Here is a 26,701-nt window from a genome sequence, read left to right on the forward strand (position 1 = left end):
GCACAGGAACCTATATCATAAGTCGGGTTTATGCTTCAACGTGAACGACAGCCTGCATATTGAGATATACAATCATCTAAGTTAGAGCCATCACTTTATATATCTTGTTGTATAGGGCAGCGATTGGTGTCACTTCAGTAAGCTGTATTCATTTCCCCTTTCGGAGCATCGATTTGGAATAAACAAACGTTACTAAAATTTTTAGGGGGTGACCGTATCATTATAAATATTAAAATAGAATAAAAACTGTGTCCTACCCTTCCTGTATCCTTCGTAGGTCTGGCTAGAAGTCGACCGTTCTAAGCTATATGGCCTTATGATCACTATTTAATGGTAGCCGTGTCCTTTTACCTTAAAGGTAGACGCGCTGATGCGAATTTTCAGATGGTTACTTTTAACGTTTTCGCTATCGACGTCACTATATTACAATGTAACTGAAAAGCACGGTCTGACTACAAAAAAAAAGTACCTCGTTACCTCTTGTTTCCTGAATCATTGCGACACTTTCAGAGACTATTGATTTCACGGCCATATTACCTTTGGGCTGCTGGAAAATGAGATACTAACAAATTTTGGCGTCTTGCAGAAACCGGCATGTGCTGTTGATCAGCGCAGTAGCATACATGTAAATGAAAGTTGTGTCTGCATAGGGATGCATATACCTATACTTATGAGTTAGCGTTTAGGTTAGGCTAAACTTGAATTGTGTGTAAACGGGCTTATAGCTGTAAATAATTAATTATTTTTCTATCCAAAAAGCCATTCGAGCAGACTGGAATACATTTTTACAGAAGAAATACAGGAAATCGTTTAAAGTAATAACAGAAGATTCCGAAAAGGACATCCCGTTTACTATATGACATATGAATATTGACAAAAATATTTTTTTCGTCTGCATATGTATTTTTTATGTGGAACAATGATTACATTTGACTCTGGGGTCCTTGCATTCATTTATAAACCTATTGTTTATAAATTTATATGTTTACGGTAATACGGGTGCATCGTGAAATAGTTTTGTATCCACTGATAATGGCTAGATGCGCTTTTTTGTGGACAGCTGGATCTATGTGTGAAAGTTTGCATAATAAATAACGTGGCCGATATTTTCATCTACGATAAAACTAAGTCCTGAAGCGTAAGGTGGCCTCTTTTCAATTCTCTAAAGGCATCTACTTATATTTCGAATACAGCGCCAACATAAGACATGGATAAGCCAAAGGAGCACGCAATGAATAGCCTGTCAAGGCCGAAGAACGTGACACGTTCAAAGCAGGGTGGGTAGAAAAGTACATTTATGAAATATAAGCTAAATGCATAGATTCCGGTACTCTCATAGTCTCATACGCGTATCGGCTATTGATGAGGCTGTTGGATAGAACGCTGTGTATATAGAATTACCCAAAGATAGCCATTGAAGACAAAAGTACGAATATAAAAGTATTTGTTTCTTTCTGATGATGTAACAATCGTAATGATGCAGTGCTAGTGTGTATTATACAATAGATGTTCAAAAATTTAGACGAGTACCGTTCCATACATACACGGATATGCTAGAATACGGGTATATACCTAACTGTAAAATGAAGGTATGCCAACGCTACCTCATTCTCGAATACTTTGAGACGTCCTTGATGCTGTAACGTCTTTACGAAACTGACAGGGGCGCCTGCTCTTAACCGAGTTTGTATCAATTGGTGTCCAAGTATCTCAGAGTTAGAGACAAAGCCATAAATTCTCTTTACGCTTAAAGAACCAAGTCGCACGGCAAGCCAGCTTCTGCTTAATGAGCAACAGAGGAGATCAAAGCCTTGTTTGTTGGCGGCCACATCGGATTTGATGGCCTGCAAGCACCGTTGTATGCCGTGTTGTAGTAGATAAGTGGCGCCAGGTGGAACTAATACACAACGATCTCATCATTCCCATTGGCACCGATAACTAGAACGCCGGTTAGATTGGCAACCCATATCAATTGAGCCGGCAAGGCGGTCAATAGAACTTTTGTCTCTGCTTCCGTTCCTACTGCTGGCAAAATACCTTTTTGATATTGTTTTGCTCTTTGCTTTTTATCTTAAATGAGTCTCGAAAATTTTTAACGGACTTCTTCCTAAAAGCAGCTGTCAATGGAAGCAGTCTGCTGCCGAAAAAACCCATCTCCATGCAACTATTAATAGGAGTATGAACGCTTTGCGGATATTTCAGCTGCATGAAACGTATCCCGGTCGTATGCTGTTGCCTTTGTCAACGTTAACATCGCTGTTGGCATCAACATCGCTCCGCAACCACGAACGAACCTTCTGTCTCGTGCGGCTGCGGTGTGTCCACTCGTCTCGTTTATTCCCATAGAAAAAAGCTCGTTCGTTCAGCATGTCCAAACGATGATTATGGATTGACAGGTTATATAAGTGTATTCACATATATATCTGTACGGGAATAGTCCCGGAGTGGCACGTCCCCTATTTCTGATCTGAAGAAAAATTTAAAAAGCAAACACAGCAGTAAAAAAAGTATCTTCAAGGCACCACCCAAGACAACGCACCTGTACGGTTTTATCTTAAAGGACAATTGCATACTCTTGTAACAGTATTTGACTTAACACCTTCAAATGCGATCTGCCCCTTAAAATATTATTGTCTTTCTCAGTATTAATATTTTGATGACAGAACACGTCGTGACTTGGTCGGAAATCATAAAGGAGCAGTTATAAAAAAGCTGTTTATATATGTCTGGTCGTATATGTAAGATCAGCCCAAATTTTGTACTGTACTTTTCTACTTTAAAGGGGCATAGGCAAACGCCAATTTACGCTAACTTAGCTTCGAGTCCAGGTTGGAGAAAAGGGAGCTGCAGAGAGAGAGAGAAAGGGACGATGGGGGAGGGCGGGAAAGTATAGATAACGGTCGATGGAAGACATATTCATGCAAGAAAGACAAATTAAGCCCCTAGAAAGAGTTGCGTGCGCCCTCCCTTAATATGAATCTTTAATGTATCATGGGCCAAGATATCTAGTTCGCGATATTCGCGCATTCGCTCTGCATACCTGTGTCCAACCTTACGCTACTGCTCTATCATTTTCTACTCACTGTCCCTTTCTCCCCGATCTCTTCTATTGCCGAGCAGTAAAAGAATGTGCATTTACTTAGCAGGCTGGCAATAGAGGAGATAAACTGGCAAAGGCAGGAAAAACGAAAAGTGTCTGTAACCGTACGCGGATGTGTTTTTGAGTAAGACGGCGGGTGAGAAACGAACCACAGCAGCTGCTTTAACGGCTGGGGAACTAGGCAGGCGAACAGGCATCTGCTTGGCTCCAGTACTGCTGTTTTCCGCAGGCCATATCGTCGACATCTTAACGACAGTTATGTCATGCCTGAGTAGTGGCTGTGGCCAAAGATGTGCTGGCTGGTGGGCCAACGGGTTTTGAACAAGCAAGTCGACAACATCGCATTTAGGAATGACTGCTTCGCCGACCGGTAAGTGCATAGAGAGCCGAGATACACGCATGTCTCGACGGAACAATGTAGAGACCACGCCTATACTTACAAAAGCAGCATATAACATGGTTAGGCCATTATAACGGTCGTCACTGATGACGATGATGATCGATGATCATTCCTATTATACTACTGCCATCTAGGACTGAAACCTCTTACAAGTCGCGTGAAGAGGGCCGATGGCAGTGGTTTGCATTAGACGTAGTTTTGATACATACGAACATTTTCAATTTACTCAAAAGACGCTTTTCTTCTTGGCACGATTTTTCTCCTCTATCTTGACGTTCTAGTCGGCCTGTTCTGTCTTTTGACTGCTTCGTTGACCATAAGTTCGACGCTCTTTCGGAAAGTGGCGGAACGGGAAAGAAAAGCCCTCGTTCACCTCCCCTTCCCCATACGACCAATCTTTACTTTTTATGTGCGCTGTTCCCCTCAGCAGAATGCCCTGACACGGTGCTAAGGTCTTAATAGTTAATAAAACCAGGTACAGAGAACGAGTATAAGGCCGAGGCTAAATATCGGAAAATCTCAGATCGATCAGGATGAACTTAACCAGTACAGCAGCGTTGTTATGCAGATGCGGCGGCGACTGGGTAGCTACGAAGTTCCAAACAAACAATCATTATCCTTTCTCTACGTGGCTTGGTTTTTTAGTTAATTTAGTATCTACAAAACGGCGGCAGCAACTTGAGAAATGCAAACGCGGTCAGAGATTATTGCAAGGGAAGGCTATCTGTCGCTCGTTTGTCCTTAATCGTCATGAACAACAGCAACCCCAACTACACAATGGTAGCGTGCCATTCTGGTTAGAATGGCTTTTATTAACTTTAGAATGTTGTTTGGTGACATGAGAAGGACCTTCATTAAAAGCCCGAAAGAAATGCGCTAAATTGTGACAGCCGAACAGCCTTATTGTTTGCCCACAAGCGACTTCCTTTGAAGAAGCACTATCTGGTCAAAATGAAAAACGGAAGCAGCAAGGCTTAGCAGAGTGGCGGCGTTGAATGCAGTGAACTGAAGGACGCCGGATGTCGAGGTTCCGCCCGGAAGAGCGGAGCAAAGAGCAGAACTTCTGGGCGACTGACTGCTTCGACCGAACTCATGTTTTTTGTACGGTAGCCGATCGTGATGATATCAGTGACATTATCCAAGATTTACTGTTTGGTATATAAGGGATAGTCTATGGTAGCGGAGGAGGGGGGCGAATGTAGGTAGGGGCAACAAGGAGATGACAAATGCAAACTAAGTAAGGTGCAAAATTATCCTCTGAAATTGAATATGAACTATAATATCTAGCATCAAGATCATTATCATAACTGGGATTAGCGGCATGTTCACGCTTGGACAACGTCGTAGCAAATTACACTATACGTCAATCCTCCTTTAATCTCTATGAACAGATGGAACATAATGGTTTATCCAACTACCTCTTACACATAGTGTAATTCGCTACATTAGAAAGATAACTAAAGAAAGTATTAAGCTTTCCTTAGTTATCTTGCTACTGAGAAACGCTCGAGGACCGAGTTGGCACGTGAAGACCATCCTCAATAAATATCTATGCACGTATTTCACGTGCATCATACGTATATCGAATCAATTTTTACGGCGTGTTTTGTTTTTTTCAAGCAGTAACACCTATTAATGGACCTATTATAGCATGGTCACCATATCAAATGCCAGGAGATACAAAAAATTTATGGCGTTATCGATATAAAGTTATAATAAAAGCATTATAAAAGATTTACTTCATATGGGTCGGATTTACAACAAGTACCTATAATTCACCCGACACATGATCGGGCAATTGGAGGAATATTAGAAAAAATAAAATGAAAATATTAAGTTTAACTGAATCCAAATTGTATCTTTATTTATTCAAAATGCTTATAAGATTTATATTCGTTTGGTTTAGATGGGTCAGGCAAGTGAATTAGGATATCAATTCTTCTTCTTAGAGCAGTCCAATTATAACCTTTGAAATGATACCAATCTTCAGGATGGCTATTTGATGTGATGAATATCCATTCAGCTAAAAAATTTGAGAAACTACCTTTAATAGGTACCTTATAGGGATATCTATCGGCGATTTTAACCAACCGTAAAAATCATCTATTATAACAGCTTTATGATTGCAATAGCCATCCCACCATTCAGCACGGGTTATGTAGAACGTTTGATCTTCGCCAAATAATTTGTCACATATTTGTCTAACACCATAGCTCTTGCCTGTCCCAGGGTAGCCATATACAATGCACAATTTAGTACGGTGATTTCTTTTTGCTCCTAGTTTAAGAGTAGTTGCTAGATCTCGAATTCCTCTTCCGAATTTGATAAACGCAATGGGATGGTTTTCGGCTACAGCACCTATGGGGTCTTCTTTATTTGTTAATAATGTATCAACAACATATTATATAAGTCGTTTCTTTGGCCCTGCGAATTTATACGCCCGTACTCTTCAAAATGGCCGCCTTTAGTACAGTATTCTCTGTTTTTTTCTTCAGATGCTTTTGCGATTTCAACGTGGGCTCTTTCACTTATTAGAGCTTTAAGTCGATCCAATGATGTAGGAAGTTTACGGGCTGCATATCCTTGTAAATGAGGTGTAGATGTATTAGGGGCTATTTCATAACCCCACACAATGTATCGGAATTGGTCAACATTTGCTTTTATGTGGGTTACTTCTTCATCCGTGTAGTTGTTTAGGGTCCAAGCAGACCTACGGAACATCATTTGACGGACGGCCATGTTGTGCTTTGTCCGGGCGTGTTAAGTCGCTCAGGTACAGTATTACCCTTTTTTTTTTTTTTTTCCCGGAGGTTTAGGGCAAATGCATTATGCAGACCGGTCATAGGCATGACAAAACTACTCCTATGTCCGGTACTGTGGGACTCTCACCCACTAAACCCTGGACCCCTTTGTCAGCTTGGGCCATGGCTCGGTATATTTTTGATATTACTTCGAAAGGTACAATATTACCCTGAGCGACTTCTGTCGTTAGTATTATAGGTCCCTACAGGAATGACGTCACCTCCAATTGCCCTCTCCCCTACTGGAAAGATATCCACTATATAAGTGGACGCTTTGCCCAAACAAGTAGAAATGGATTACGTCAGCAATAGTGCTTATACTCTTGACGATATTATACGTGGCATGCTTAAGCAAGATTATTTTATCAGAGTACTTAGTTTGGAGTTGAAGAGACTTAAAGGAGATCTAGTTTGCGGAATAGGAAATCCGGTCAGAGTTAATAGGAAACTCCATATCACTAAGATAAAATTACAAGTAAGAAGAAGGATTGTTATTGGTGCAGCCAAGGACGCGTACTGTGAAATTTATCGTCAGTACTTACATGGAACGGCCCTTGCTTAGGAAACCGTATCGACCGTTGGGAAAACCAGGAATAGGATTAGCGATAGCGCATACTCTCCCTGTTATTGTAGGGGCAGCCGTTAAAAACCCTGGATTCTTTCGAAATTTTATTTACGCGAATCCGCCGTTTGCGGGTCCAGCTGTTTATAACGCTGTTAATATGGCATTACGGAAGCGTGTTGTTACAAGAGTTAGGAATCAACGGAGGAAACGTAGACAGAATCGTCGTTATAATCGTAAGAGGTGTTATGCGGTTAGGAGGCGATATAGGCGTGAACGTGCTCGAATTTACACAAGAGTTTGTAAAGATTATGATGGATCAGCAGGAGGAAATCCCCCAAGTGGAATAGTTACAACTTTAAAGTAGACCTTTTAATTATAGACCTACCAAAGGCTTTTACCACGAGTTCGCTGGGTTTTTGAGATGGTTGGCAAATACATATATACAAACAATTGCTTGCTGGCGAGTATAGAATATAGGGTAGTATCGATGATTGTATTATAACTGTCCATTATTATACGAACCATCATGACCATATATACTGAAATCGTCAAGGTTCTTGTATAACCTTAACTATTATACTACCGAATGTATAAGTAAACTCTTCCACGGAAAAGTGTAGCTGCGATTTCGTATATTCATTTTCGCAATTACGTACGTAAATGTCTTGAATCGACTTCCTTCTATAGTAGAATTTACCAAATAATCCATCAATGCGTTTGTAAAAATCGACACGTGTACAATGTTCTTTATTTTTTATCTTTGAGCACTTAATTACGAAAGAAGTTGAAATGACCGCAACTTTGCCGTAAAAGCTTGAAGGTTTACCATATAAATTATTAATAAAGGTTTTTGATGAAGTATCATAATTGCGTACCTGGTCGTCGTAACCGAATAACTCGGCTGAAAAGCTAGAAAAGAATGGTGCACAGTTGTTTGGCTCGATGCTTTTCACCAAATGTCATTATTAAGAATATGCACCAGATACAAACGAAGTGCACTTTCGTCTTTTATTTATTATCTTGAGTCTAACGACAGACTTTTTTGCTAAATCCGTCGTTTCGATGCTCGTCTATGACCGTATCGTGTATTTATAGCCCCACGGCTTTAAGAGAGCTTACTTCCCGCGCGTCACCACGATGACTTCGCAGCTTTCAAGCACCTCAATGATGATTCAAACGACAACAGGGGAACGTTATTAAATAAATGTTTATAGTAGTATTAGGAAAAAAAAACGTCTTGACAATACCCACAAGCTCCTTCTGGGTTTGGAACGGAAATGACGACCATATTTTGTATTCTTATACCTGTTCATATTGTTAATAGACACTGCGTACAGGAACTACGCACAGTCACTAGATCGAGTGAGTCACAGTTCTTAAGTGATTTTTATTAAGCCACCTGCGGCTGCTTCCGTTCCCCGGTTCCCGGAAAGCCCCGTTCCGGTACCACTTCAACGGTGTAACGGTACGGGGAAAGATGCGCATTACTGATACCCAGCTTGACAGGCGTTCATTATCACTGCCATACATCTTTTTGGCCGATTTTTAACATTTCCTCAGTACACAATTGGTGGAGCTCACACTTACGAACAATAACGTATCGGTGACGTATGATATCTCTGAAGTTGCTATGGTTCTGTCCCGTGGCTTCCGTCCACTCGATTTAGATCGACATGGTTGTCGTTGCGCCGACCATATTGGTCTGAGCAAGTAGTCGATTGGCAGATCGCATGCCTAAGAGGAACGGAAGACAGGAACTTTCGCTTTACACCTTTTGGAGGGATGCGTCTGCTAGGTAGCCCGATGGAATTCTGAGCAGGTGGTAAAGAACGTTTTTCAAAAAAACGTGCTAAAGGAAGCAAAGACTCACCGAAAACGGATCAAGAATATTGCCACAATACACTACGAGCTAGATTAGAGACTCTGATGGACAGATTAAAATTTGAAGCCTTTTATTGCAGCTTCGTTTTCGTTTTCTCGAACGAATATAGGATTTCATATTAACAAAGCATGAATTTCTTGCTATTTCTTTCTACCTCTGTGTGCGCATAGCAGAAAATTTGTTCGCTCATAATATATTAATAAACATTAAAAAAAATGTTCTAACTCTTTGCCTAACGTACGTATAGCCGCCACCCATTAAATTCGAGAGTTTGATATTATTTATCGGTTCGTTGGTATGTATTGTAACTATATATAGCCGATACCAAGCAGAAGTGTCTATTCGTGTAGTAGACTGCACGCATTTTCATTGGAGAGAAAGTATTACGATTTATGATGTCTAGGAATAATAAAAGCCGACAGTATACACGTTATGATCGCTAAATATATATAAGCAAATATGTGTAAGTATGTTAACTTTAACTTATATCCCAGTGATAAGTAAGCAATTGATCTTGAAATGACCTTGACCTAATGCTTCTTACAACACTTTACCTGACTCCAAATTTAAGATGCGTTACAATTATTCGAAGGTAAAGTTACCGTACGACTTCCGTTGGCTTCTCTAATTTTGCCTGTTTTCTTTTTCAGTCACAAATTTTAGAAAAGTACTAATTATGAATCATAAAGGCGCGACAGACGTCTTATATGGCAACCGACAACAAAAAACTAAGAAACGATTTGATCGAACAAATGACGTAATATTGCAGTGAAAGCATTGAATTTATCGCCATCGATGAGTACACTACAGTTATGGGTAGCACTAATAGGGAACATTATTAGAAACTATAAGCACACAAAGCTGAAAAGCATACAGAAAATGCCATGCTACGAAGATGGGCGCGGGCATCTCGTACCACGGCTCTTGTAGTGTTGTCCAAATGACTCCAGAACCGGATTCTGTGAGGCGCTGCAGGCCGAGGGCCGGCCAAAAGCCTATACTGCAATATAACGATTATCATTGTATAAAATCCCTTTTATTCAACCCACTTTGCGATTCTTCAGCGAATCGCCTGTCCCGCTGAATCTCCCATGAACGCACTTACCAAACATGCCTTGCCGCTTTTTAGACACGGGTTAATATTAGCCTTTACAGATAATACAGACGACAAAATTCGGCCTCAGCGTATATTCGACATACAGAGTACTGCTCATTATTTAGTGATGCGAATCATTAATCTTTCACTTTATCATACCTTGTTTTGCCTGTTTACGATTAACCTTTATGGACTTTATTCTTTATTCTTCAAGGTTCCATGGTGAGTACTGTCTAGCTTGTGCCTTCATGGGGCCGAATAATGTTCAGGCGTCCCAATCAGAAGACAAGCGAGGAACGTTCCCTGTTAATTATGAAGAGAATACAAAGCAGCTCGTTAGTGGGGCAAGAGTACGAATTAGATGCTGATCTGGCGGATAGGAAGTCCTCAGTCGGGGTCCTAATATGGCGTTGCCAGTAGTCCTGTCTACCAGCATACCGAACGTCCTGGAGGAGTCGCTTTGAACGAATTGAGCAAAAACGTAGACGATACGCGTAGAGGGTGCCAGCGGGATACATTGAAATATAGCGGCGGTCTAGCAGAGGTCGACGGGGGATAGCCCTCCTCCGTCGAAAAGGTGGATGCCAAGGACATCAGAGGATACGGAAATTGAGAGGGTGTCTTTGGGCCCCTATCCGAACAAGGCAGAGCGCGCTATCCGGAGATAGCTTCTTAAGGATCAGGCAAACACAGTGACTCATCGGGGCTTCTCTTATTGTAGACGTTTCGCGAAGTCTTTCCCTTACAGGGAGACTTTAGTAAGGCTGTAAGTCATTTCGAGACGAGCCAGGAGCTAACCAACCTACTCTTGGTATAAGCTATAGGCTCTTTCTCTAGGTCTAAGACCCTCTTTGTTACCCGACAAGTCCTTTTACATTTCCTTCCTTCATTGCATCCGGTTGTCAGCTTTTTCCATCAATTTTATATCTCAAGTTATGCTGTACATATGTACGCCAACAGCGCGGTAGCTCGACGAGACAAAAGCGACTATAGTTTAAGCTTATGTCACGCTATTGTATACTGACAGTCTTTCAACTCCAGAAAGAAATCAATGCCAGCTGGAAAGATATAGACGAAAATAGCAGATGTGCCCGATTTGTCGGCACCAGATGAAGACTTACTCTGCGTTAAATCTAAAAAAACCAACAACGGCTGCTCTATCTCATCAACGATTCAGGGACGCGACGGAAAAGGAAAACCCTCGAGAGGGAACTGTGTCATTCATTCCACTCATTTGTGTCCTTACATCGTTGTCCTTGTAGTGTATGAAACCTTGCTAGGCCAACAACTGTTCAGGCAAGCTAATTACAAGTGAGCGCCTCGCAAAATAATTGCTGCCTCAGTTTCTGCTAACACTAGTTTATGGCCGCATGTTACGTGGCCTACGAGAATTTTCCTCTAAAGTATATCGAATTCGCTATGTAGATGCTGCAGCTCTCGTGAGTGGCCTCAAACCATTTAAGGGTTGAGTACTATATGCGTCATTGCTAGATCACAGTGGGCAGTTATATGTCCCTTACTGCGGTCAACACTTACTGTACATTGCTGTAGTCTAAAGCGAATTTATCATCTGATCCCAGAAACGGAAAGGTCTACTTATCTGTTGATGCCTGAACCCAGATAACATGTGATTGAGAATTAGCAAACAATATAGTTTGAGGGAGTTGTTCCAATTTTGTATTGGACCAAAACAATATCTGATAGTAATATATATATATATATATATAGTCAGATCTAAAAATGTAAGAGGATCTTATTAATCCTCTTATATTTAGAGAATGTGAAGCTGCAGTAGAGTAATTCTATTTGTTTCTTAGACTGTCCAACGGTTTTTGAGTTTCGCAAAACGAAATACTTTTTTCTAAAATCAATTTTTTCACCGAGCCATATTTTTCCTTCGTTGGTAGACATATTTGTACCGTGCATATTTTATCAAGTAAGCGAAGAGTGTTCCTTTTAGACTCGATGAGAAACTATATAGTTTTATTCGTTTTCATTACTTTGACTATACACGTTGACGATCAAATCACTGAATGATTTAGGTCTCGGTGAACTAGCGTTCTGTCTGTGGATTGTTTCAACGTATTGAACGTGTCAGGTTCGTAGGTATACGGTTGTGGTAAACAATTTATTGTGCATGGCTTTGCTTTTCTATAAGATTCCCATAGAGATTGTTGTTTCACATAAAGGATCCTCCGTAGCATTCTAGTATCCCTTTGATAGAAAAAGAAAAAACAAAAAAAAAAGGATTAGTCATGATTCCGCACTCATCGGGTAGTGCCTAGTGAATAGAGTGGACAATAGATAAATACGTATAGGCCCCACTACGTATGTTGCCACAGTGTCGTCATTGACTATGACAACAATTTAATTCTCCTACAAGCCCAGTTTACAAACTGCTAGTTGCTCCTAAGGATCCAGGTATAGAAGACATGATCATTAAGTAATAACTGACTGAGTGTCGAGGATGAGCGGGAAATAGAGAATGGAAAGGCTATGTAGGAAAAGGGAATTCAGCTCATCAATGATGGCTGATTCTTCACAGGTCTTCCCCAATGTGCGTTTCAGAGACACCGTCACTTATACAGAAATAAGCTACTTAAATGAATCATTTCTAATACAATTTTAGACCAGTTTCACCAGGAGGATTGATAATAGTTAAAAATTTGGAGATTCGTATCTATATTTATATGTATTTATATATACGAATATATATTTATATATATATAGGAAACGCTATTAAAATGAGTACTGAAGAGAAAGTCGGTTAGGATCGTTTATAATTAGTACAAAGTATAGTCTATACAAAGTATACACACTTATCAACAAAATAAATATTACCGAGTATGAAATATAAATAATTCACATTTATTGTTTGTAACTTTTTAGGATCATACAGTTTGTGTAAATAAAGAAAGCTTTTACTATCCGCGACATCTATCTAACAAAATAAGTACGGCATTGCTGTAGAGATGCGCAAGATCTTCACTTTAGCCCCGTTCTGCTAGCTGAATTCGATATAATGGGGAAAAAAAAGGCGCTCTGAATTCTAAGCTTCGAACATCTACACAGTGACGATGTTGCGTCCGTTTTCCCTCTTCGAACCCTTACTTCAATCCGGCAACATGTTTCCTTTGCTATGAAACCGTTCATTGTTCATTGGATTCGGAAAATTCCCCTTGAAAACCCTTGAGCCGTGTTCCGTCAAGCGGCGGGGACAGTGTTTCGGAGAAGGCCGTATTCGTTATATGTCTACGAGGAAACGATTGGGTGTCTTTTGACGTTCGTTGACTCCACGTGCCATCTCTATGAGGATATTAGAAACAAAGCAGAAAACGATATATGAAGTTTCCGTTCCTTGCAACCACTAGGATACGAGCAACCCATTGCCGTCTGACAGCGTTGAGTTTAGGCATCCAATGCTAAAGGGCACAGTTGAGAGAACGTACCGCTAGAAACAGGTATCTCGTTATTGTACGTCGCAGATGCAGTTACCTGAAACGTCTTCTTTGAAACCACAAATGGGGCAGATATAACTGTTTTAGAAAATTGCTGACATACTGGCATACGGGTACTTTACTATGGCAACGAAGGACACGTGCACTGTTGAGCTAGGTATAAGCGTTGTTGAGAAGACATACTACAGAAGTAGCCGTTAGTAACTAGAAGATTCTGCATCTCTGCCCTTGAGATCATCGCATATTCAAGCGAGCCCTTATACGCTGGTTAGCGTATATGGCGGACGGCGTAAACTGAATCACGTTGAAAAACACACTTATGTCTAGAATATGTTTGTTTTTCCGATCGCGATTTTTTTTTTGCACCGATGATATAGAAATATGTGCCAGTGATTCTGACTAATTGTAAAGCTCGAACCGATCATTATACTTAAAGAAACCTCACGCACATGCTGCTTCTTGCACCTATGGCCACATTGGCAACTTGATAATTACAAAAATTTCCGTCGTGGGACGTTTCGTTTCTATTTTTTTTTCCAATTTCCCCAATGTCCGAATTGGACAAAGACGTGTAAAAATTATAATATTATATTAACATAGTCAGTTTTTACAGTGCAGCTACTCTCTAATGGTTTTATGTTGGCTCTATTAAACGGCTAGCCGTATGAAATCTTTCTTACTTATCCCTGCTACGGCTTTCGGAACCAAGAAGACAACAATGTTCGAAGGCTATCGATCGCCAGCTCGCCTTATAGATGCGATCCTATTATACAGTATTATTAGTTAGTTGGGCTTATTTTCTTCTAGAAATTATACTGTATATATATTAAGATAATACAGTAGATGTTTATTGTCAAATGCCTGGCCTTGCCTCGAATTGATAGCGGAAGGTTGCCCAACATAGTACGTAATATTGAGTCGTATCATCTGCGAGCTATTAACGGTTACGTATGACTCAGCATACCTACGACTGGGTCAATATGTTTCTCTGTAATAGATAATCGATTGTTGGTTTTATCATTGTCATTATTCTAAATTCGATGGTAATAGCAAAATAGAATAAACCCTATAACCCACCAATGGATTATAACCCCCATCCCCCCACCCCACACCATGTAACAACTGAGAATTTGGGTTGAATTAGCAGGCAAAAATTTATTAGTCTATTTCCGCCTATTGTAGGTGGTGGAGAAATTTGGCAGTTGTGCCCGTATCGATACGCCTGCTATCTTTCACTGTAGCTCTCTAAATAATCATGCTATGGTTATATAGTACTATGCATAGGTATGGATCTCTTTAATGTCATTGCATTGGATGCATTAAGGTCATTGACGGCCATGGATGGTACATGTAATATTGAACAAAATATGGTACACTTTACAGTATACCTCACCTTTAACACGATATTTATTCAGTTTATTCAAATTAAGCGGTTCATGAGTTGGATTTGGTATACATTGTTGATGCGTAGTATTGTAACATAGGTTCGTATATTCACTGTGCCTTTAAAAAAAATGCGGTACGTTTTCAATTCTCCGAAAAGAAAATTAGCTTCATAACATCGATTTTTAGGTGCATCTTAGGCTGGCTGTATGTTTAACTTAGCCTGGATGGCCAATTCCTTTCAAAATGAAGGGATCAAAAAACAGAGATCCGAGCTAAGTCATTAATTAATAAATCAGGCGACAAAATTACAGAACAACAAAAAACGCCGGACTCTGTCGTCGAACTATTGGTGCAAATGGATAGTTTAACTCTGTCTGTCAGGCTCCAGAAGCAGACGCTTGATTACATCCAACGCGAGCAGGTCTAAATCTTTAATACGTGCCGGGATAAACAAACTGAAGTGCATCTGAGCACTCGTGTTCAGCTTAAGCTTATAGGTATTTACGAGACGTGTTCATGCCACCAAGACGGACAATAGAGTCCATCAGAGGATTTTGAAAAAAAACTGATTACTCCAAGGGCGAGTAGTTTTCGGGTCAACGATGGGCCTTGAGAAAAGGCCATGGGGACCGCCGAAACTGACAAGCTCCACCGTGCAGTTGTTCGATTAGTTGGATCGTGGACTCGTCTGCTAAGACTAATCCGTGCAAGCCGATATCAGTATTTTCCGTAAATAATGATCCACCGTAACAAAAAGAGGGAGCCATCGTATTAGCGACAAGGAAGCGAAGGGACGAAAACGTAGCTAAGCGGAACACCAACACACGCGACTCGACGTAGCGAAAACAGCTTCAGATACGGTTACAACAAAGGAACACTGTTTTCCGGACCAATTCTGAGTATGCGGAAATTCGACGCGCGTTCACGCCGCGAGCGAATTGATCTGTATCAGCAAATTACTCACAGTCTTTGGTTAAGCTGTAAATTGCTCTGAAGGCCGCACAACTGTAACGTGAATGATAATGGTCGTAATTATATGCTGATAATTAAGAACTTTGCATTATCAGACACGCGATGGTGATGATGATGATGAGGAAAACGCGCTGCTTTCCGTTATTGTGGTAACGATATATACTGAGCCCCCTGATAGCCTGAAACGCTCAAGGAGTTTGGAGAGAAGCCCGAAGGGAATAAATAACTTTTGCAACGTAGCAGTAGGCATGAAAAAAGTATCGAAAAAATCAACTTTTAAAAGGTTTAATACGAAGAGCGAATAACAATCTAGTCACTCCTATATATCTCTATTTTATATGAAAGTTCTGATATCAGCAACTTAGCTCGATATAGACGCAGTTCCCTTCGAGCGCAGCTTTTCGCGAGGCGCGAGTCGTGCCTGTCCATCGGGAATTACTTAAATAATTATATTGGACTTACTTTCTCAACTCACAGATGCTGCTCCACAATACGGTAATGCAATGAGATCCTCAGAAGAAAATAAAAATTATACAAACTGTTTCTGTGCAAACTTGAATATCCATGAATAATTCCAAGTTGTATTTTCGACAGATTATTACCCGCTAGAAGTTTGATTTTATTGTCGGCCGCCACTATAGAATCACCCAAAAATTCTAGTAAATTAAGCTTATTACAAGTATATGCATAGTTTACCTATAGCTCATACATAGGGCAACATGGGCTTTCACGGGTGTCATTTCGTAGAAACTTGTTCAAATCGTAGTTTTTGTATAGAGAAATACTGTAGAATGTTTTATCGCTATACAATTACGACGTACGAAGCTTTCGAACTCTACAATAGGCTGATCCTTTCTAAAAATAGGCAGCGCAAAGAAGGAGTCTGTGCGCGCTCATAGATTTCTTGAATTAGTTGAGTCACTAAGCTAGCCATATTATTGCTAGACCTATTCTTAGGTCTGTGTAAACCTACGCACACATCGTCCGTTCCACATGATCATCGCTAACTGATCGATAACGCGGCCTTCATGTCCATATATTTTTGTTCACCTATTCAATAATATGTGCTGTTAATATTACGTACTGTCTTCGGTCAACACCGAACACACATTTGGCACTTCAAAACAATCCAACTAGATGTCCCGAATGTACGCTGAGCGTCAGGGCGTGCACTGGCATGAGCCTCTAAAGCGGCTGTTAAAGTTCGGCTCTGTCTTTCGCATAGTAACTATATATACAAACTATATGGCCCCTTTTTATCTGAACTAATGCTTGTGTCTAGATTAAATATAGGCATTGCTGTTTATTTATATTTGTATGTATATTCATGTTATATAAGCATGTATGCTTATGTAAAGCCGCAGCACCACGGATATCATGCAGTGTATAGCATTATTATGAGACCAAGCGACAGTTTCATCACTTATAGTGACGCAGCTTGTCGTCGTTGATGTCGGGGCTGCTTCTGTTACAAGTTGTCCTGCTGGCCTTGACCAGCGGTCCTTGCTTCTGTTGATGACACCTGCGACAACTAGGATGTTGGCCGATTGCGATGGTAACATAGCTATGCACATATTGTAACAGGTGATATTCTCTTCAGTATCAGCGCCTACGGCCCTACTAGATGTCACTGCAAACGTATGCGCACCTGCCCATTAGAGAATATCGTGGTGAGCCCTAACGAATAATGCCACAACTTCTAAAAGATGAGGTGCAAGGACGGGAGCGGCAGTCTCGGTAAGCCCATGGGGAGTAGGAAAAAAAGAGCGACGACAGTGGGCATAGTAAGGTGTGATTTTCATGATCGCTACGGCAATGGTCGTAGAAGGTGCCGCTAGAACGGGACTTCTAGTTGCGACTTGGGATTTGGAGTGTGGGCGGGACGAGCACGTAGTTGGTACCATTATCATGAGTTTATCCGCTTTGTCCCTATTCCAGGTATTCCAAAAGGTCGAAGAAGAGATCAAGATGAGACAATTAAAAAAAATGGAAAAGGTTTATCGAAAAAGCACCAGCAAAAGAACAGTGGCCGAAAATGAGCGCGGAAATTCTGCCAGAAACAAAATCTGTTGTAGGCGAACGGGATGGTACAAAAGGGCTGGGACTACTAAGCATATATATACGGAGCTGACAAGCATTAACAGGCTAAACACATAAATTAACCTATCGCATGTAGCACAAGCTTACTTTATGTAACGCAGGCACAGTAAAATGAAGGAACAGAAAAAAGACATGTGAGTCGGACTGCAGGACATGTTTGAAAACGGAGATGGTTGAAACCCGGCTAATATTGAAGTGCGACGCAGAAAGCCTCTCTTTATCAAAATGGACTCAGAAATTAACAGTCAGCACGAAATTGAGTACAACTGAGGACGATTTTGTCATCTCAGAGAAACTTAAGTTAATAAAACGATAATAACAACTTAGACGCTATTGTAGTTCTTCAAACGCTTGCAGATTTTGAAGTCCATTATTTTATTCTGCCAGATACTATCGTCCGGTAGGCTCTTTTTGATATGGCTACAAGCAGTGCTTCGGTCACATTTACTGCTTTTCTACCTAAGTTTCCTGCTAACAGTAAGAACGGGTGATAGTTATTATCGTCATAAAATGGGTAGCTAGTAGCAGTTTTAGTATTTTAAGCCGTACCGGTCTAATCTGTCATTTAGTTGTTATTATGACTTATTATGCGTATGTATCCTTATCTGACATTGACATCCATGGTCAACACGTCTGAATGAACCGGACAAAACATCAAGAGGTCTCCGTCATGATCACTAGAATTCTTCCTTTCACGCCAACTTTCGACGAACCTCATTGATACCCGAGTGCGCATTCTTGTATATAATGAACCATTCAGAGCAGTGGAATACCATAGTTTCGGCTGTCACTGGCAGGCACAGCCGAAATTCTGCCATGTTCCAGCAATGCGGTAAGCTAAACTAAGAAATCTGTGGAGGCTGGAAACCGTACATAGACATCACACGCAGAGGCAAAATTTACTTCCATTCACCGACTCCGCAAGCAACGTGTATATTCCTCACATAGTTTTCATCGGCAGCATCAGGAATCAGACAGTAAGTATTTTGAGTGCGGCACTTCCTTACATATACGAAGATATATAGGGCACACGTAAAGTAACGTTTGTCCCTGGCCAAGCTCCGGCCCGGATTGCCTTATACCTTTTCGGCTCCAGGGTCGTTCTGGTGTTTCTTTTACAAAAGCACATGAAGAGCTGATTAAATTGGATATAAATTTTTTTACTATTCACTTTTGGTTTCAGCTTAACTTTCGCAATAGATGTTAATAATGAGATCTCAAATTTGACATCTGTTTGGATGCTACCACACTCAGTACTCGTGTATTCAGATTAATTAACACTTCAAAAAAAGTAATCTATTGCGGACAGTTCAACGAAATGCCTACATGATATGAAATGTAACAGGTGTAGGTGAAGAAAGATTTGCCAAATTTATCTTCGTCGTCTGAAGTGTAATACCTGCCCCTTCGACATATATAATTTAAAATTAGGTCTATAATTTCCCAATGCTTGTACCCTCACTAGTGGTCCATGTAAAGCTACTATTAGAGTAGGAACGATTACGATCCTGTTCCATCTTCACATGAAGACTGTTGGTTTTCGCTCAACAAATTCAAATGCTTCGGAGAAAACATGTACAGAAACGATGAGCGATCCCTCTAAGAGAAAGACAAAATTGTGGTCAGTATGCTATATGCCTAATTTAAAGCCTTTTATATATGTAGAACATGCTTACTTGTTAAAAAATAGCTTTTGTTGTATGAGTGTCCACTGTCTACTGTAGTGCATTCCATGTATTTCGTTTTTGCTTAGGATTACTATATCAGCAGTGTTGTGTAACGCGTAGTGTTTATTCTATCCTAATAAAAAACAATTACTTTGCTTCTTCTTGTAAAGGGCGACGTGCCTGTACGCTCAGCTCAGGATAGCAATTCAGCCCCAATAAAAACTGAGCATTATTAGTTGTCTAAAAACAGATTCTTTATACACACACACACACACACACATGTAGAAAAAAAGAGCCGACTTCAGAGGCAGAATCCTTTAGTATAATCCATGTGCCATTCCTGCTTTCTCTTTCCCTGACAAAGTCACCACCCCCTTTTGAAGCGTCCACAGTTACCGAGTCTCGCACTGGTGTCATCGCCGCTAACTCTCGAGGAAAGCAGAAACGCAAAAGAGGAAGAATTAACTCGAAAAATAAATAATCTAGGGTTAGCGAACCACGAAGAAAAACAAGGTGGGAAGGTGGGGTTACTAAAGTTAGAGTTTCTTCTAGATAGCTGGGACATCCTCCTAGTCTCGATTTTCCATGATAAACGAACAAACGCGTCACCTGAACTCTTCGACTTAGTCCGAGGACCCAACGAGAGCAGAATTGGGCTCAGTGTGCCAATTTTTTTTGGCTCATAACCGTGGACAGTACTCACAGTCTCAAAGATCTTAACGACCTCGGGACTGGTAGTTCTTGGAGATTTGCCAAGCAATGAAAACTACAATCTGAGCAATCTGTCTCCTAGTCTTGGGAGCGATTCGCTCGTCGATACTTATTTGTCCTGTGGGAATGGTGCCTGCTTGAGCCATGGGTGTGTCCTGCAGCGCTGCCCTGCGTGACAGGGTGGCAGGAGAAATAAGGCTAATTAGACGTTTCTCTATTCGATCTGCTAATCGTTTGGTCGGAGATTCGATTTAAACATTTGCGTGCCTTTTTGTGTATAAAAGTTGCCTAGTTCTAGTTTCTAATGATAATACATGTGACGATGTCGTCGCAAAAAGATTCTTGAATGCTTGGAAAGCAAGATGCTAAAGCTAACATTCGGCTCCCTAGCCCTAGCTACAACCACCGCTGCAATTTGGTTTGAAATGCCCTGGATGTATCCTCTGCTTTCTCTGTTTCGCATGGGCCCTATGTTGGAAGGTCCTTATGGACACAGTAACTCCACACTCTGCCATGCTCTGACTCAGTTGAATCGGAACGAATCGTTATTTCGTAACGTGCTCAGACTAATTTTGTTCCCTTGCTATCTTGCGTACCGTTTTCAATATTGGTTTCCGGTTTTTGTTAACAACGAACGAATTACGCTTCAACTTCCGGGCTATATTATCAACAGTATGCTTCGATATTCAGCCTGGCCCTTCTTGCAAAAGTGTCCACTGTCCTTTTGTAACTTCCTCGCAGTTCTATTACGAGTTTATGTATAGTAACGAGATCTTCAAAATTATCTGTGCTCATAACAACGTCATCAAATAGACTAAAGTGATAATCATTATTATACAATATGTCGAACCTTTTATGTCTTGCCATAAATAGAACAACCCGAATTTGGATACCTGCATTGTGTGTACTAACTCGCATACTCATACGCGTATTGATACACAGCCATTGCACAACATGCCTTTCCATCTACACCAGATTAAAGATGCTCCTTTAGCGACAATATTAAGCCGTGTGTTATCGCTAGAAAGCAGAGGAAATTAAACTTCACTTGAAAAATACCATATATATATTTTTTAGGGACGGAAATCAGTTCGGTCAAACTCGACAATGTATAAAACGTTTAGGTTGCCCGATTTGACTGGTCAATATATATATATATATAGGGTATGGTTTGCAAGATGAAACGGACTTTGGTGGACTGTTTGTCTTAATGGGCATGCGTTCTGGGCTATTTCTGACACCGAACGAAGGCCAGGCAACAAAATGGTGAATTCTTCGTGGTTAAAAGAAGCGTACCCTTTCCAGAATCCTCTCGTACTGAACGGCCATTCATCAGAAGAATTCGATTCCCGAAATCGACTAACTCTGTTATTGTTGGTTTTCCTGTAGCTTTTGAAAATCTGGGGAACGAGTCAAACAGCAGAAGTTTTTAGAGGGTTTAGACACAAGATCATTTTCGATACATCTGTATTTCTGTTGTAGAAGTAAATATCTGCTTGAGGGAGGATAATTAATATCAATTGTCAACTAAATCGTTCAGGTAAGCCCTAACAGCTAGATTTCTCACGATCCCTTACGCCATTTTGTACTTTTTGAGCTTTTTGGCTATCGTGAGCCACTGGAGTTTTGGGACCTTTAAAAAGTTCACATGTAACAATATCGCTTGACGCATAGTTGCTGTTAAAAGGTTATTTGCAAATAGGGAGAATTTGGCTGGTTATATTGAATAAGTATGACTCTTAAAAATGGCGCTTTTAAAGTATGGAAAAAATGTTTTCAGCCGTCCGCTTTCATTAGATATGATCTTAAAAATAAAATGTAAGAAAACGTTACAGTTTAAACGTGATACCTTATAAACGTTATGTTCGCTGCGAACGGACAGCTCCCCAGACTTCCCCATCGTTATTTAAGCATTCGTCAATCTATTATTTGAGCTTCTATGTGAAATATCTATGCATATACGTCTTATATGATAGTAACTGTCTTCCAATCACGTGTTTATCTGTGACTAGTTCTTACAGCTTCGTTCATTGCCGGGTCTGTATCAGTGTATGTCGTTACGTGACAGCCATCTGTGCCACAATGATATATATATATATATATATATACACAATATATATATATATATAAGCACTTGTTAATTAATTCCGTCCGGGTCATTGCAAATAATATTATAATACTACTGTAATACCAGATGGCAAGCGTATTTGCTGCCGATTTTATACTTAGACCATCTACAGTGTCGTCACGCTTAATAGGCAAACACGTTAACATACCGTAGCATTGCCGGTCCAATGCCTCTGAATCTGCCATCTGCCCCTTTCTTTGATAAGAGCCGAGTGGTTTACGGTAGTAGTACGGTGGTGCTATAGAACCTCCTACGAATAGAGCATAAAATGACATTATGTAACCTTTATTTGAGGCGCTCAACTTCCATTGTTTAATGAAGGATCAGCAGCGCTCATCGCATAGGTAGTATTATTTATTTTATTGCTAATAACATATTGAATTAGTGCTAACAAATTGTCAATGATCTGTTTTTACAAGCTCATATTGTCAAGTTTCAAGGCAGAGAGTTAAATCTTGACGTGGAGTTGTCAGCTTGGATTAATCGGGGAAGCGGAATCGGAACCATTCTGATGGTTCTAAAACCTGGAAATTTCACGACAGGGACATAACACCACATTTATTGAGCCCGACTTGATGCAATCCGTGCAGAATAAGAACATCAAAAGCTGAACCAGATAAGGAAGCTATAAAGCCACCGGGTATCGAAAATTGATAGATCTTAGGGGTCTTATCTCATAACCTTACTCTTAGAGGAATTTTTTTTGAGTACATTGCTTTATCTGCCTTCAGGCCACAACTTTGTGTAATTTTAAGTAGCTTACCAGAGCCGATGTGAAAATGTAGTAACGAAATGTCGGCTTCATTCTATCGCTAGCCAAATGTAGCGTTATACAACCGCTTGTCGAGATAGACATATTACTTGGTAGATCGGTACTACCCTATCTGCCCATTCGTTTTTACCGCAGTTGAATAAAGCATTGATTTGACACATAATTGCCTAAGTCGAAATAGGTATTTTTCAGTTTAGCTGGCCGGGCAGCTAATCAGCCTGACAAGCGTAACCCTACCGTGGAGATTGAGGAAACAAGCTGTGCTCAAGTTCCCTTGTTTTTCTCATGGCTGGGTCTTTTCGTATTTTTCGCTCCGTTCAAACAAACGGCCAAGATAACCAGTTTATTCTTTATCAAGCGCCTTACGATCTAAATTCTTCAAGCCAAAGCGTAATTTATACACTTGATTACAGTCGCCTCTCGCTGCGTCCACGGTTCTGCTATCGTCTTAGGGGGGAACCCGGAGCACCGCTGCGCCTCTCATTCTAATAACACACATATTCACGTTGAACGCCACGAGTGATAGACAAGGCCAAGGACGGTGCTATGAATCTCTGACTACGAATTTATGAGCTGTGAAAGTTCTTCTACTTTAGTCGGCTTTTTAACTTGATCGCTTTCGTAGTACGACTATATTAACTAGCTAACTGATTTGAAATTTAACTAATTTAAATAATAACTGATTTGATTGAAAATTTAGGCACAATGTTTAAGTAACGTTTTTATTGCATCGTCTCTGCCTTCGTTCTCATCTCTTTATTATTGTTATTATTTGTGCTCTGCTTTCAGATGACGACGCCCCAAAGTGGCTAGCGGAAGATGATCCTGCCGGCAGAAGGAGGTCATCGAGCTCTCGTGGTTGCTGTAGAGACGCAATGGCCAGCAAAGAAAACCAGGCGAGAACAAATGGCGCTACAGGAAAGCTCTTTTCCAAGGAAGACATTAGGTGAGCGTGTGTGCAGGCAGACAGAAGAACTTGCCCTAACTCGTTGAAGCTTTTTCGTTTTAGTTTTACTATGAGATTTTATTTTTTATTAACTACGCGCGAGCTTGTGAAACTCGATTAACTTCAGCGGTCGTATCGTAAAGTAAAAATTCTTCATATCCAGATATTCAAATCCGAATAATAGAATGACTGTTGATCACCCAATCGTATATCAACCAAACAAAAGCGACAATACTGGATGTACTAAATCATGTAAGCAGGGAATTCTCAAAGATGTCCAAAAAAGCTTTGGGCAAGAAATTTCTAAGAACTAAAGTTAAGTAAAACTGTCAACAGAGTTCAGATAGCACAGTTAGAGTCTAAAAGGTACACGATATGTCTACGAATGTGATGACAGAGCAAGATAAAAACGTTGATCAAATAATAGTCATCTAGTCATCCGTGTGCGTGCAGTAAAGGATAAACCCAATAGACGGGCACTACAGGAAACTGCAAGGGATTGTGAAGATGCTAGCCTGAATGGTAGTGACTGGTTGTGAGTCGGACGCGGGCATCGCGGCAGTGCAAGCTGCTGGAAGGTCTCCTGCCAATCGAGTGGTTAGAGTTCACAGCGTGATGAGCTTCCTTTGCTGTGCCCCATTGTTGGCACAAGAAAATCAGTCAGGAGATGATATATGGGGTCCGCTCGCGCTCCTTTGCCATTTTCTTATCGAAATGCTGCCTTCTAATTCCTTTTAGTACACTGGCCACCCTTTTAAGCAAAGCCGTTTCTAACAAGCCTATGGTCAACGATAATAGTATGGCTTCACGACTCCTACTGTGGCGATGCGAAGACGTCAATGACAACGAAGATAAATAATGAAGCCCGTTTAGTTGAAGTTGGTTGGGGGTTGGGAAGTCTTTCTTTTTCACCGGCGATGACAATGACGACTTTTATAAAAACACGTGGTGGACGTGAACAAAAACGGAAATCGACGTGGTTGCTTTAACAAGGGACGAAAAGGGGGGCGCACTCTCTTCTGTTTCCCGCTGCTGTACACCTCGAAAAGGGGACCGACTGAAACAGCAAGAACAACAGTGAATAGATGAAAGAAAGTAAAAGATATTAAGATAAACGAAACAACTGGTGTTTGACGGGTAGTCCTATTAGCTGGTGGCTTGTCGAGAAGCGATGCCACCTTATTGTTTGCGCCCTCGCCTTCTCCCCTTTTCCTATAGGAACTAAGCGCTGCCCGATGACTGCACTACGAGTAATACTATAACATGACTTGCTTTGCTGCCTGCCGTTTGTAAGAAACTTAAAGGAAGAACGATGCCAATACTCTGAAAGATAAAACTAAACTAAAATGCAGCAGTAGGAGGAAAAGTTAGAAAAACTAATTAAGACTAAAATGCCCATCAAAACGGAATAACTTCGTTTTCAAAGCACAAAGGAACGTAGGTTACTGGAGTAGATGGGCATTGCGTCTAATTCCTAATACAATAGTATCTCTCTTTATCGCCATTGTCCGCGTAGATCAAACAATAAACGATATTTATATACGTTCACAATATTAATAAAATTACTGGTAATAGTAATAACAATAATAATTATTCGTAGTCTTATCGTGCACTATTTAAAAGTTTTATTCCCACATAAATTGCTATAAGCTTTTTCCGATCCGTTAAAGTTCAAATGCTGAGTCATTGTTTCCTTTTTTTTGATGTGTCCTTGCGTACCTTTGGCAATCTCAATCCTCGAAGTACGTATGTGTATTTTAAGATATGTCTTCGTCTGACTTGACAGTTGTCCTTAAGCGCCTTATAGATTGAGAAACAATAATATAGACAGGTGCAGACGCTAACGACGTACACATACATATATTTTATGCTAGTCAGGCATCAGCAAGCACAGAGTATATAGATATATCCAGGCGTCCACTGGCTAAAGCAATTGTTCAAATTGCCATCCTTTTTGGCCTATTGTCATTTGGCTGTTCGTTTTCGTTTCGACGAAAGTTTGCCATAGTAAAACAGCCATGTATAAGGTAAGCCCGCGTTGTTATATAGCACAGAATGTATGAATTAGAGTAACTGCTTTGAAATGACATAAAGGATATAGAAAACGGATTTAAGAGGGCGAAAAGCGAAAATCTAGCGATACGAAATCCTTTTACCATGTCTTTGCTAAGAGTATTAGACGTATAGACAGGCGTAAGCTTAGCAGCTACTTTAAACCGAAAGTTGTCATGACTACAGCGGAAGGGAGCGTAATATACATGCTGGTATTACCGACTAGGTCAAATGAATAATGGAACTAATTTAATACAGATAGCATCACCATAACCACAGTCTACGGACACAGCTTAAATTATCACTTAGCTCTTCCCCATTGCAGGTGTGTGAGGTAGCTTTAGCTTAACAGGCTTCTCTTTAGTCCGGCTCACGGTCGAGTCGCGATGTATTCGCGACCTTCGAAACCAGACAAGTAGTGGAGGGCCAACGACTCTCGATCAAAGCTGCTATTTCCCGTCCCATAAAGCTGGTGATTGCGGTGACCGAGTGTAATACTCGATAGTCATCACTGGGCACCATTGAACGAAGTGCATGACAGCCAAAAAGCGCCGATACGAATAGATAGTGATTTTCAGAAATAAAGCTAAACACCTTTTACATTATCGCCTCTTCTCGGATGTGTGAAAAGATCCAAGATGCTTAAAAATACGATTGTAGCCTTT

The 26,701-nt window shown here is 40.6% G+C and overlaps 1 protein-coding gene across 10 annotated transcripts in view; it reads left to right on the forward strand.

Moving 5' to 3' along the window:
* The window catches only part of LOC111246250 (uncharacterized), a 155,429-nt gene that overhangs the window by 100,227 nt on the left and 28,501 nt on the right, over nucleotides 1-26,701 (forward strand). For 5 of the 10 annotated variants that reach the window (XM_086985609.1, XM_086985610.1, XM_086985611.1 and 2 more), the window contains 3 exons: nucleotides 1,194-1,277; nucleotides 2,203-3,470; nucleotides 23,828-23,984. In XM_086985609.1, the coding sequence (XP_086841735.1) occupies nucleotides 3,452-3,470; nucleotides 23,828-23,984 (176 nt within the window). In that variant the 5' untranslated portion in view covers nucleotides 1,194-1,277; nucleotides 2,203-3,451. Of the gene's footprint in view, nucleotides 1-1,193; nucleotides 1,278-2,202; nucleotides 3,471-18,494; nucleotides 18,738-23,827; nucleotides 23,985-26,701 lie in introns of those variants that run through there. The other 5 variants (XM_086985612.1, XM_086985614.1, XM_086985608.1 and 2 more) reach the window with 3 other exon arrangements.

Source organism: Varroa destructor, unplaced genomic scaffold, assembly GCF_002443255.2.
Source record: "Varroa destructor unplaced genomic scaffold, Vdes_3.0 BEIS01000003.1, whole genome shotgun sequence".
NCBI classification, from domain to species: Eukaryota; Metazoa; Arthropoda; class Arachnida; order Mesostigmata; family Varroidae; genus Varroa; species Varroa destructor.